Source organism: Lagopus muta, chromosome 2 (genome assembly GCF_023343835.1).
Source record: "Lagopus muta isolate bLagMut1 chromosome 2, bLagMut1 primary, whole genome shotgun sequence".
Taxonomy (NCBI): domain Eukaryota; kingdom Metazoa; phylum Chordata; class Aves; order Galliformes; family Phasianidae; genus Lagopus; species Lagopus muta.
The window spans coordinates 69060584-69073733 of record NC_064434.1 but is presented as its reverse complement, the minus strand read 5'-3'; the positions used below and the strand labels follow the sequence as shown (position 1 = coordinate 69073733).

The 13150-nt window shown below is 41.8% G+C and overlaps 1 protein-coding gene across 1 annotated transcript in view; it reads left to right on the top strand.

Annotated features, from left to right (window-relative positions):
- Positions 1-1270: 1270 nt before the first annotated feature.
- Positions 1271-13150, top strand: part of THBS2 (thrombospondin 2) — a 32354-nt gene continuing 20474 nt past the window's right edge. Inside the window, exons 1-8 of the mRNA XM_048936786.1 lie at positions 1271-1483; positions 2519-2593; positions 3468-4024; positions 5502-5586; positions 10132-10328; positions 11070-11210; positions 11469-11565; positions 12612-12782. Coding sequence (XP_048792743.1) covers positions 1477-1483; positions 2519-2593; positions 3468-4024; positions 5502-5586; positions 10132-10328; positions 11070-11210; positions 11469-11565; positions 12612-12782 — 1330 coding nt within the window. The 5' untranslated portion in view covers positions 1271-1476. The remainder of the gene's footprint in view (positions 1484-2518; positions 2594-3467; positions 4025-5501; positions 5587-10131; positions 10329-11069; positions 11211-11468; positions 11566-12611; positions 12783-13150) is intronic.

Below are 13150 nucleotides of genomic sequence, written 5' to 3'. Positions count from 1 at the left end.
AAAAGCCCTCTCCCTCCTTGCTTGGCTCAGACCCCTGGACCTGCGAGAAAGGGGAAAGTTCCTTGGCTCCCACTACCCTGCAAGACCAAGGCCAGCCAAATTGGAAGGAGCTTCCATGGCAAATGGCAAAGCAGTGATGCTTGCGTTGGCATTTTCTGCTCTAGTGACAGATTGAACCTTTTGAAGTCTTCTGTGTTTTGAAAGAGCAACATGTTTTCCTACTGGAATTTCAAGTGGTGATGACAAAGTAGGTGATTTTCTACACTTCATTCTCCGTACATTTTTATTTTTAAAGCAAACAAAACAAAACATTGATGACATTTGTCCATCTATACATTTGATGGGTCTCTACCCTCTGGATTCATCACACTTCTCAGAGCCCAAACCCATGCCTCTTCTCATCAGCTGCAGAATCCTTCCACAGATGTTGTGCAAACGTGCTTCCAGCCTCAGCAAAGCAGGGATCCTTCTCTTCCCGTTTGAATTCTGAAACTTTTCTGTGCTGCAGGGCAGGACCCACCACGGGTAATTCATTCTCTTGTTCCACACTGAGCAGGCTTGCTGCTCCACAACAGGACAAATGATGAGTCTGAGGGTTGCTTTGGGAAGATATTTTCCAGACTTCTGCAGTTTGGGAACAAGACGTGAGAGACATGTTTTGTGTGCTGGTTGTATTAAACTGAGGCATGGCTCCGTTCACAAGAAGCATACCTCGGACAGCCTAGTGCCAGGTCAAAGGGGATCAACGCTCCCACCAGGACAAGAAAAGGATGGAGTGCACCCTTGAGGAACTTCTGATTGGCCCCCGACGGGCACTTTACCAACTGGGTGACGGTGCCCAGTTGAGTTGCCAACGCAAAGTAAAAAGAAAAAAAGGTTGAGAAGGAGAGGGTTCTGTGCTGAGGAAGGCTGAGCTTTGCCGCAGCACAAGCCTTCAGCTGCCGACGTGCAGGGCTGGTGGGACCGCGGCTCGGGAAGCCCAGCGGCGGATCCCGGCCGCGCACGGTGCCTGGCGCCGCCTCCCGGGGAGCTCTGCCGCGCCGCCCGGCCGCGCTCCACCGTCCCTAGAGCCGCCGGTAATCGAGGAGCACAACACCCCGCCCCGACCGCCTCTCCTCTCTTCTCTCCTACCCTCCCCTTCGCTCCTTCGGGGGACCCAGCCCGCCTCCCGCACCGCCCCGACGCGGGGCGGTACAGGGCAGGGGGACGGGCCGCCATCGCCCCGCAGGTAGGCGAGGGCGGGCGGCCCGGCGGGGAGGGGGCGGCAGGGGGCCGTGTCACTGCCGCCGAGGAGCGAGCCGGGGGCGCGCCCCGCCGCCGCTGATTGACAGCGGGGCCCGGCCCGCAGCCTATAAAGGCGACGGCGCGGGGCGCGGGGCCGCGGAGGGACGTGCGACGGCGGTAGGGCACCGCGATCCGCTCCGCAACGCCGGCAGCGCCCCGGGAGCAGGCACTCTCGCCCCGTCGGCTCTCCTCATGCCAGGTGAGCCGTAAGGCGCCGCATCTCTCTGCAGGCTGATGCAGCTCCGGACAGCTCTCCCGAGGCAGCGTGCGTGCCTCTCGAGTTCTAGGGGGGGTGGAAAGAGGAACCTCCTGCCCCTGGGTGGGAGCTGTCCTGGGGGAACCCACAGGGAGCGAGAGCTGGGATTGAGCCGCTGCCCCGCGTTCGTCGATGTGCGGCTGTAGCCGTAGTACATCGAGGCGCTGAATGATAAGAGCTCCTGGAGATAAAAAGATCTGTATGAGAAAGGAAATAGGTGGTATCCTGAGCGCTTCCAAACGTGCGCGGAGCGTTGGGAGTGCTGATGGGTGCATGCAGAAAAGGGAACGTCTGCACGTTCAAGCTACCGCCGCCTGCTCCATTCATTGTGGGAGCGCACGCATATGGAGATGCAATTATGTGTCTTGCGGTTGTACAGCGCTGCAGGGCAGGAATAGCATCGTGTTGAAAAGCACTTTCTCCAGCTATGATTGGGTGCAGTACGTTGTAGGAATGGATAATGATATGTGTATGAGAAAGAGGAGTTTGTCTGATGATACTGGGAAAGGTCCTGGAAGCCAATTCCAGTAGTCAGAACTGGCCTTTATAAGATCCTGTATCCTACAAGGAATTGCAGATGAACAAGAAATTAGAAATTTCAGCGTTTTGATCCATTGTGAAGATGCAGCTACTTATGTGTTGTCTTATGCAGTACTATGTGGTGGTATCTATGCCACATGGTAAAATCCACATATTTTTCTATATGGCTTTTTTTTTTTTTTTTTTTTTTTTTTTAAACTCCTAGGGCCATTTACATGGAAATGAGCCTTATTCATCATCCTTTTGCTTGATGTCATAATGCTTTACTTCTGGAATAAAAATAATCCCAGAAAATGTATGACAATTGTTAGGGAATATAAAAATTTTGATTTCGTGTGTGTAGTATTTAATGAAAATTCTGTTTATGGTGTATACTGAGGTTAATTAAAATATTTGTAGTTGATAACAATTATTTTCCTAATACTACTTTATTTGTAGGAGTTATGCTGCAGAGGAGCAGGCTGTTGTGGCTTGCTGTCTTGATAACCCTGTGGGTTTCCTCAGATGCTCAGGGTAAGTTTTAATGCTTCTTAGATTAAGTCACAAACCTGAAATCTGGCTTAAATAGACTTGCCTGACTTACAGTGGACACAGTAATTCTGTAAGACTTTTAAAAAATCTTGGAATTGTAGTTGCTGGGTCTTATTTTGATAGCTGCATCTAGCTGCTGCAAAATGGAGATTCCATAACTAATAACTAAAAGCAGTTTTCTATAGAAATCATTGATCAACACCTACGTAATCTCAGAAGTAATTGCTGTTATGCTTACTTCTGCCGTGTAAATGTGTGGCAGCATAAACAGAATGGCTGAGTCGGCTGAATTTCTTGAAAAGATGGAGGTATAGCAATAACTCTCTGCTGACCAAATGTAGTAGAATGTAAATTGGCATAATGCCAGGCCCTCATTTACATCTGACTTTTTGTCCTGAACTGTTAAAAAGCGCTTCTCGTGCTTCCTGTTTTCCTGTGGCCAGATGGCCTCTCAGAATTTGATTTTTATTAGGTGACAGCGAAAATAGTGAAATTGCCTCATTCCTTATCCGTATACAGTATATATGTATAAATATTTAATGATTACATTGTTACATGCATCTGCATGTGGGCTTGAACATACAGCATGTATTGTGTGCAAGTTTGTTTGTACACTGCTCTTAAAATTTGTGGTTGTATGTAGAGTTCATATAGTTATGCCTACATGTGTAGAAGAAGAGAGTTGTCATAAATGAAAATTACAAGTGAAAAATACAATTAACTTGCATGTTAGTAAACTATTATAAGAAAGTATGGAGTTTACTAATCTTCACGTGTGTTGCAGTTACTAAGTATTGTGTGCAGAGTTGTGTTTCTGAAGACACTTCTCGTAGTCACGTGCTGTTTACTTTTTCAGATGATGTCAAAGAAGAGGAGAATACCTTTGATTTACTTCAAATCAGTAACATAAACCGAAAGACAATTGGAGCAAAATTGTTTCGGGGTCCAGATCCCGCTATCCCAGCGTATCGTTTCATTCGGTTTGACCATATACCTCCATTCAAACCAGAGAAGTTAAAAAAGATTGTTAAACTCATACGGCAAAATGAGGGCTTTATCCTTTCAGCCACCCTGAGACAGGACAGGCAATCTAGAGGCACTATCCTTGCTTTAGAAGGTCCTGGCATCACTGAGAGGCAGTTTGAGATAATTTCCAATGGCCGAGCCAACACCCTGGACCTCATTTATTGGGTGGATGGCTTCCAGAATGTGATTTCCCTGGAAGACGTGGACCTTGCTGACTCGCAGTGGAAGAATCTCACCGTGCAAGTAACAGGAGAGAACTACAACCTCTATGTTGGCTGTGACCTTATCGACAGCTTCATCCTGGAGGAGCCTTTCTATGAGCAACTGAAGGCAGAGAACAGCAGAATGTATGTGGCGAAAGGATCCATTCGGGAGAATCATTTCAGGGTAGGTAACCCGTAAGCTTCTGGTGAGGTAAGAATGTAGCTGCAAATAGTCACTGAAGATGCAATAGATGCAGTTTTGTTCTCACAGAGGCCCTTGAATTTGATGAGGTCAGAGGTATTGGCAAGCAAATTTTTCCAGGATATGTTTTTATTCATTACTGGATACCTATTGCATGTATTTGGGAGTTCCTGAAAATTCAAAGGACTGATAAAGAACAGTCTAAGACCAGGAAAAATGCACAATCTGTTTATGGGCGTTTCTATACAACCACCTTCTTTATTTTCCAGATGCCGGAACTTCTGAACGTGTCACGTTTTTAGGGGTGATTCTTGGAAATATCTTGTAGACTTGTTTATTTTGCACTATGTCCATTTTGTTCACAGAACCTGTCAATATTTGTTAAATTTTATTTGAAAAAAAAATCAGGTGAAGGAAGAGAAGAATTTTTAGTAGAGTTGAAGGATATAGTGTTGTTCCCCTAATGGAATGTCTTGGTTTACCATTTTGAATAACCTTTCATTTCAATATCAAAGATAAAAAGACATTTGAAAAGCAGACAAGACCAGAACAAAATGTTTGGATCAGTCTGGTAGAAAGTTTTTCTTTTTGTGGAAAAACATCTTGCTTCTCTTTTGCTTTAAAATTAAGCACATTCAAACTCTCTAGTTCTCCTATCAAATAAGAATTACGTCCTGTCCACAGAATGATGTGATCTGGTCCTGGTGCTCTAAGGATGGTGTCTTTGCACTTAAAGTTGAAATCAAATTAATTTATGGCTTCAAAAATTTGAAAAGCACTTCATTTTCTCATCCTGTTGTGCCATCTAGTTGTCAGTCAGAGTGTGACATGCTGGAGGCTGGTGCTATGGGTTGACTAGTTTTGGCAGGAAAGCGGGAAGTTCCTGGTCACATTTTCTCCCTCTGCCTCCATGACTACGTTTGACAGTCATGTGTGCTAATGGAACTAGTTTTGGAGCTGTACAGTTCAATGGACCATTGAAATCTGCTATTAAAATAATTCCTTTCTTTTTTGAGATTTTTAAGTGGAACATACTAGTGTGTTTATATAGTATTGTATCAGGGTAGTGTCAGCACAATTGAGGAGAGAGCAAGGTATGATGCATGGAAAATGGAAAATAATGGAGGTACAGTGGGGTGGGAACTTCAGAAGTTGGCTTTGACTTCACGGTCAATGTGTTACGGAACTACAATGTAAAATGCACTCTATGGAAATAGAGATTTGAGCTCATTGCTGATGAATTACTGATTTATTATGACCTATTTCAGAAAATACCTAACTTGTTGCTTAAAGTACTGAAATTGTATATATTAAAACTATCAATATATATATTTTTCATGCCATGGAGATTGTTTTATCTTGGTATTAATTATGGCTAAATGCTAATAGTATGGGCTTGAGATAGTATAATCCCAAATTGATAAAGCTGGTTTTTATTTATATTTTTTTATTATTACAGGGTCTTTTGCAAAATATTCATTTAATCTTTGATACTTCCATAGAGGATGTTCTACGTAAAAAAGGATGCCAGAGGAGCCAGTCAAGTAAGGCTTGCTTTTTTTTTTTTTTTTTTTACCTCATTAATGTTTTTCATTAAACTTTAAAAATGAGAATGCCATTGATGACATATTGTAAAGCCATGAAACAGATCTATGTGAAATTTTAGAGGATTCTTACTTGATAATGAAGAAGAGAGCAAGGTTCTTTTTGGTGGTAAAAGGAACATGCTTGTTTGCTACCTTGAGATACCATTCCTACAGTCCAACCTACTTCTCTAGTTCATGATGGTTAGATTTATAACTTTGAGTATCTGCTTTTAAGTTGAGATAAAAATCTATCAAGGAAAAAAAAAAATAATAATAGAATTGCATATGCAGATATCTGTATTTTACCATGAGGAAAAATCTCTGATGCTTCAAGCACAGAACTAAGAATATTGCTTCTGACTAACGCTCCTGAGCCTCACTGGGTTCATGAGCAGGTTGGCAAGTCTTAAAGACAACTAATTCCTCAACAGTGACTTTATTGAATGAAAGAGGCTTTGGGTTTGAATCCCAGAAGGGTTTTCATCAAACCAACCAAGGCAAAATAAGAAGGAAAAAAAAAAAAATGTAGTTATGCAAGGCATGTGTTTGACAGGCTACAGTATATTCTATTTAGTCCTGCTCATGTTGACCTCTCCAGGAGGTGAGCACTCTGTGTGTGGGAGTTTTTTGGATTCATCATGATAATAATGAAAATTTGTCAAGTGTGCACAAAGGTTTTATAGTAGGTCTAATGGGAGGTGCTATTCTGCTTTCCAGGGTTTGTAACTGGCAGCAGTTCAGTAAGGGCTGAAAGATAACTGATTCCATTAGAGGAGCATGGTGTCTGTACAAGGCAGTCAGGACTTCAGTGTTCTATATGAAACTCCTTTCATCTGAAATGCAATTATTTCTTGGTGAAGTGACAGAAATAAGAGATTGAGCCTTTTAAGTTGGCTGAACTCAGCATTTTTCCTTGCTTGTACAAACCCCAGAAATCAAGCAGTAGCAGTGTAAACTTCTTCAGAGAGAGACAGAGATTTGAGTTTTGTAATTAAAAATTTCTGAAAGGTATATAAATACACACTTATATGTATTGTATAAGTGTGTATGTATATGTTCAAAAAACTAAACCGCTAGTGGAAGAAAGTGCTTGAGAACTGCTGCAGAAAAAAATAGAAAAATAGAACGTATATTTAGATCTAATTGTAATCTGAATAAAAGAGATGGTTTCAGGAATTAAGTAGAGTATCTTCAAATCTTTTGTGTTTTTATTTGTTGATTAATACAAAGGAAGATTGTTTGTCCAAATGTAGTTCCCCGGATTGTTTATCCGGGGAACTACAGGCCTGTCAGCCTGACCTCGGTGCCAGGGAAGGTTATGGAGCAGATTGTCTTGAGGGAGATCATGCGGCATGTGCAGGGTGACCGGGGGATCAGGCCTAGCCAGCATGGGTTTATGAAGGGCAGGTCCTGTTTGACCAACCTGATCTCCTTCTATGATCTAGTGACCCATCTGGTGGATGAAGGAAAGGCTGTTGATGTGGTCTACCTAGACTTCAGCAAAGCCTTTGACACTGTCTCCCACAGCATTCTCCTGCAGAAGCTGGCAGCCCGGGGCTTGGATGGGTACACTCTTGGCTGGGTAAGGAGCTGGCTGGAGGGCCGGGCACAGAGAGTGGTGGTGAATGGAGTCAAATCCAGCTGGCGACCGGTTGTGAGTGGTGTTCCGCAGGGGTCGGTGCTGGGGCCTGTCCTCTTCAATATCTTTATTGATGACCTCGATGAGGGCATCGAGTGCACCCTCAGTAAATTCGCAGATGACACTAAATTGGCTGGAAGTGTGGATCTGCCTGGGGGTAGCGAGGCCCTACAGAGGGATCTGGACAGGCTGGAGAGCTGGGCTGGAGCCAATGGAATGAGTTTCAACAAGGCCAAATGCCGGGTCCTGCACTTCGGCCACAACAACCCCAGGCGACGCTACAGGCTTGGGGCGGTGTGGCTGGAGGACTGCGTAGAGGAAATGGACCTGGGGGTATTGATTGATGCTCGGCTGAACATGAGCCGACAGTGTGCCCAGGTGGCCAAGAAGGCCAATGGCATCCTGGCTTGCATCAGAAACAGTGTTGCAAGCAGGAGCAGAGAGGTGATTGTTCCCCTATATTCAGCACTCGTGAGGCCGCACCTCGAGTACTGTGTCCAGTTTTGGGCCCCTCACTGCAAGAAAGATATTGAGGCCCTGGAACGTGTTCAAAGAAGGGCAACGAAGCTGGTGAGGGGTCTGGAACACAGGCCATATGAGGAGAGGCTGAAGGAGCTGGGAATGTTCAGCCTGGAGAAGAGGAGGCTCAGGGGAGACCTTATTGCTCTCTATAACTTCCTGAAGGGAGGTTGTAGTGAGCTGGGGGTCAGCCTCTTCTCTCGTGTCATTAGGGATAGGACCAGGGGGAATGGTTTCAAGCTACGCCAGGGGAAATTCAGGCTGGACATGAGGAAGTATTACTTTTCAGAAAGGGTGGTCAGGCACTGGAATGGACTGCCCAGGGAGGTGGTGGAATCACCGAGCCTGGGGGTGTTCAAGGAAAGACTGGATGTTGCGTTGAGGGACATGGTTTAGTAGGAGCTATTGGGAATAGGTGAACGGTTGGACTGGGTGATCTTTTAGGTCTTTTCCAACCTTAGTGATTCTATGATTCTATGATTCTATAATGTTTTGAAATATTACCAAGCACAAATGGAATGTTTGAGTACACTATTTCTACTATAAATGGGAAGCCAATGAATGGGTGCCTAAAGGGGTAATTGAGTTCTACATGCTAACCATATCTGCTATAATGCATATTTCATCATGTCTGTCAATTACCAAATTTCAGTTCCAGTAAACTATGCAGATTTTGTTTTTATCTTTCCTGGGAAATGTGTATAGAACTATTTCATAAATAATATTTTCACTTTACACCACTGAGATAACATTTCAGTATGGAAATTGCTTATCTAATGGCAGAAGAAGGCTAATGGTATGCTGTGGTTTGAGGCTATCAGAAGGACCTGAGAAGGACATATTTGACTGTGGATTTATAGCATTACCCATTCACCTTATCACCGTTACAAAGCCATGAGTAGTATGCTAGTGACCACAGAATAAATATTTTCCCATTTGTATTGCCCATCCACTGAACTGAGGTACAGGTGCTGAAGTGTGAATCTTACGTAAGTTATATGACAGACATTATCAATGAAATGCTACTGCTTTTTCAGAAATGCAGTTGTGTTTCTCTAATGCATCTTATTCTAGTATGAGGTGAGGTATGATGAAATGGTAGCTTGGAACTGCTGTTGAATTGTGTGTAGAAAAGTGTCTCTGTAGTGTGGCAGTTGCAAATACTGTAAGCAGGTCTTGCACACAATGGTGAGTAGGACAGATGATAAAAGTGTGCCTGAGTGTACACATCAGTAAAATTCCTTCTCCAGCTAGATCAACAGCATGATATTTGCATATGTGAGAGAATGTACATTCTGCTCTTCTGGTTTCTCATTTTAAGGATAATCATGTGGTCGTTAGGAAATTAGCAGGAAGCCAGCAGCAGAAAACTGGTTTTGCAGTGATCCCCAGGCATCTTCTTTAAGTTGCTGCCAAGTAACAGTAGGAAGTGTGGATTTAGCTCTTCTGACATAGTTTTGGTTTATGTTTCCTGCTGAGATTGCATCTTTATTAATGTTCTTAGAGTGTTCCGGTCAAGGCATACTCCATGTTGGCTTGAGAAATATGAAATGAATGACCTGAGAAGTGTTATGGGGGAATCTGAGAACCTTAGTGTTTCAGTGTGGTAGGAAAACTGCATTCTTTCCAGGGAATCAAAAAGCAGTTAAATGGTTACGACACAGACTTCTGAATCATTATGCGGTATATCAGTTTTCTTCCATCCTATAAGTGAAGGTGGACAATTACATAAATGCTGGAACATTGCAAACAGTTTGTTGTAGTCCCTGGCTAGCAGTAGATTCTCCATGGCTAATAGAAGAGCACATCAAACCAAGCATCTTAAATACAGTTGTGACAATTTTTGAATGTCATTTTATTGCTTAGTTCTTTTGGACCAACTAGACATGGGATATATGGGCAGCACCATACCAGCAACTTTCTGGTAGACTTTCAACTGTTTTTTTTCTCTGCATTGAGGAAACATAATAAGATTTGGGGAAGGAGGGAAAAAAAAAAAAGGAATCTTTCATGGCTTTGAATAGATGGCTTTGACTTTTCTTTTTTTTTTTTTTTTTTTTTTTTTTTTTATACTGTGTCCATTACTTGCACTTAATTCACAAATGAATATGATGCAGTACCAATAGTGTTTTAGAGTGAGGACCGTATAAAGCAAAGCTTGGCCCTTAGTTTTTAAAAGGGAAAGACTATAGCTGGAACCATCTGACATCTAACCCCTGTTTTATTCAGGGTATAATACGGCATGAAGCTATTCCATGGTTACCAGTTTGTGACTTTAACAGGAACTGTAAACTGTGGGAGAACTCTGTATATTCATCTCTTCTTTTTCATTCTCTTGCAATTAGCTGAAGTGAACACCATCAATGAGAGCACTGAAATCCTTCACTTGAGCCCTGCTGTCACGACTGAATATGTAGGTGAAAAAACAGAGAAGAAGGCTGAGTTCTGTGACCGGTCCTGTGAAGAGCTGGGAACAATGTTCACTGAGCTCACTGGCCTGCGCATTGTGGTGAACAATTTAGCTGATAACCTCCAAAAAGTGGCAAGTACCTTCAACTCTGAAAAACTTAACCTTTGCTGTAATGCTTTGCTTCATACTGGTAGATTTGGGGTGGTTAGCAGAGCTATACGTGTTTGGATAGCTACGCACTGTAGACATTAGACGCATTTTCCAAGTAAAAGTAAAGTAGTTCTTGAGTAGGAGTTGTTAATGAAGGCTTGGTTTTAACTGATTGGGTTTAAAGGAACACAAGCACATGCACTCTTACACAGAGTAAGAAATCTAGTCTCTAAAACATACTCCAAGGATGGAAATTGAAAGCAAGCTGTAAACTGTACCTTTAGAACATTGTTACCATTCTTATACTATTTATGAATATATCAGCAAGTGGCTACACAGAGTACCAAAACTATAAGTGTGTGTGGAATTTTGATAGTTGAAGTAAGGTGATGACATTTTACTGAAATTTGCCACTCTTCTTATTTTGGATAACTTACTATCTTCTGAAGGAAGTTTATTATACCATTATGTCTCAAGAGTAAAATCTTCCCATCTAAAGGAAGAAAGTCTCCTCAGAATGGATTTCCCTTGGAACTATGTGAACTTATTTGTACTGTTAGCTTCACAATATTGCTGTACCTGAGATCACTGTATTTATGTATGAGTAAATGTATAGAGTTCTTAACAGAAAAATTAAATCTGCTAGTGTTTCTTAGTTTTGGTTCGTTTAAAACTATTTGCTTACAAAGTACAGTAACTTTTTTCATTTGCTTCATCTTCTAGTCTGAAGAGAACCAAATTATGTGGGAATTGATTGGGCCTAACAAAACACTCAAGAACCAATCAGTTTGCTGGCAGGATGGCCGAGTCTTTGCAGATAGTGAAAGCTGGATTGTAGATAGCTGCACAAAGTGCACCTGTCAGGTAAGGTCTGGGAAATACTCTTTTCTGCACCAACAAGCAATAGGTTTAATCCAGTTTGACTGTCCAGATCTGGTCACACTTACTGAGGGCTTGGCCCAAACTTTCTGAAACTTACTGCCTCACAAAAAAAAAAAAAAAAAATTATGTCCATGCCATTTAGAATAAATACAAATTCTACATGTGAAACCTTCCCCAAAGGCTCACCTTGATTTGTTTGTCTGTGTGAGCATGTCAGAATATTCTTTTATTTTCCTGTAGGACTCTAAAATTGTGTGCCAGCAAATTACCTGTCCACCAGTTTCTTGTGCTGATCCATCCTTTATTGAAGGTGAATGCTGTCCAATCTGCTCTCACTGTAAGTACTTATCTAAAGAAAAAGATTCTACTCTCTGTTGATTTCTTATTTCACTACTAGTAGGTCAGAAAGGTCAAAATGAGGTGAAGATAGGTAAGAGAAAATCAGATTCATTTGTATACAAGGATTATATGAAATAACTGATGCTGCTTCCAGAAGTTACCTTCTGGAATAGTTTTTCTCACTTTAGTCATTGTATTGGTATATTGCTAACAAGCTGGTAAATTGCCTAGCTTAATCAGATGCTGAAGGTTAGATGCATACTCCTCCTGAGTTATGTTTTCCAAGGCTGAACACTGTTGTGTGTTTAAATTGGTTTACAGTATTATTGTGCATTTTTATTTGTTTTCTCTTACTGCCTAATTGAACAGACTAACATAGATTAGGGTGTCTTTTTGCTTGCTTTACTTATGTGAAACCAATTGACAAGGTTTGTTTAAAACAGAATTGTAGGCTGTGGACTATGGAGTAATGCTAGTTTCAGTGATTTAATTGCGTGACTTCAGTGTCAGTTCAATATCTTTTTCTCCTTAGTTGGACGGATCTGTTACAGAAGAGAACAGCTTTACTGTTTTGTTTGATTAGATGTTTTAAGTAACAGTACAATAGCAATATACTCAGTTTTTTTACTTGGTTAGAGGAGAGAGCATGTTCTTACAGTGTGCTTATGATGGTTTTTGTGCTAATGTTTTGTTTAGACCCAATGCCATATCTCATACTGACCTATTTGCTAAAGTTAAAGGCAGGTGAGAATTGAGTGTTTGTCTCAATGCATTCTAGGATAAAATATCCTTCTTCCTCCAGAGGTTTGTGCCTTTTGCAGTTACATTGCATGGATGGGAATTCCAGAAATACATAGCATTAATCTGGGCTAACCTCTTACTACCTTCAACCTAACTTTAGTGACAACCCAGGAAAGCAAAATTAGAAAGAGATCTAGAGGACAAAGCATATATAATACACAAAAGGAGAAGTAAAAATTTTCCAAGTAGGGTAGTAGAAGCAATTTTCAATGCTAAACACTTTTTGTACCTTTTACTTTGAAGCTGATGATAGTGAGGAAGGCTGGTCACCCTGGTCAGACTGGACAAAGTGCTCAGTTACCTGTGGCTCTGGGACTCAAATGAGAGGAAGGTCTTGTGATGTTACCAGGAGTGCTTGTACAGGCCCACACATTCAGACAAGGATGTGTAGCTTCAAGAAATGTGACCATCGCAGTAAGTAATAAATTTCTCCCTTTCTTAAAAGTTTCTTTTCATTTCTCAAAGCAAAAATAAACTTATCGTAAGTTTTCTGTAAACACTTGCTAGTCACTAAGTATATGCATAACTCTCATTACGTTCTTTGTTGTGTCTCCCCTTTCAATATTCTTCTATTTACTGTCAGTTTAATTTCTGTCTGAATTCTGGGCACTCTTTTGAATAGAACGATAGTAGGTCATCTTTTCTTTCACATTACAAACTGGACTTTCTTGTTTGAGGTCAGCATAAAGAAAATGGTTCATATTTGTGATATGTGAGAACATAGATATCTTCTGCTGTTCATTCACGATTATTGGCCTGTTTCAGTAGCTGAGTAGAGTTTA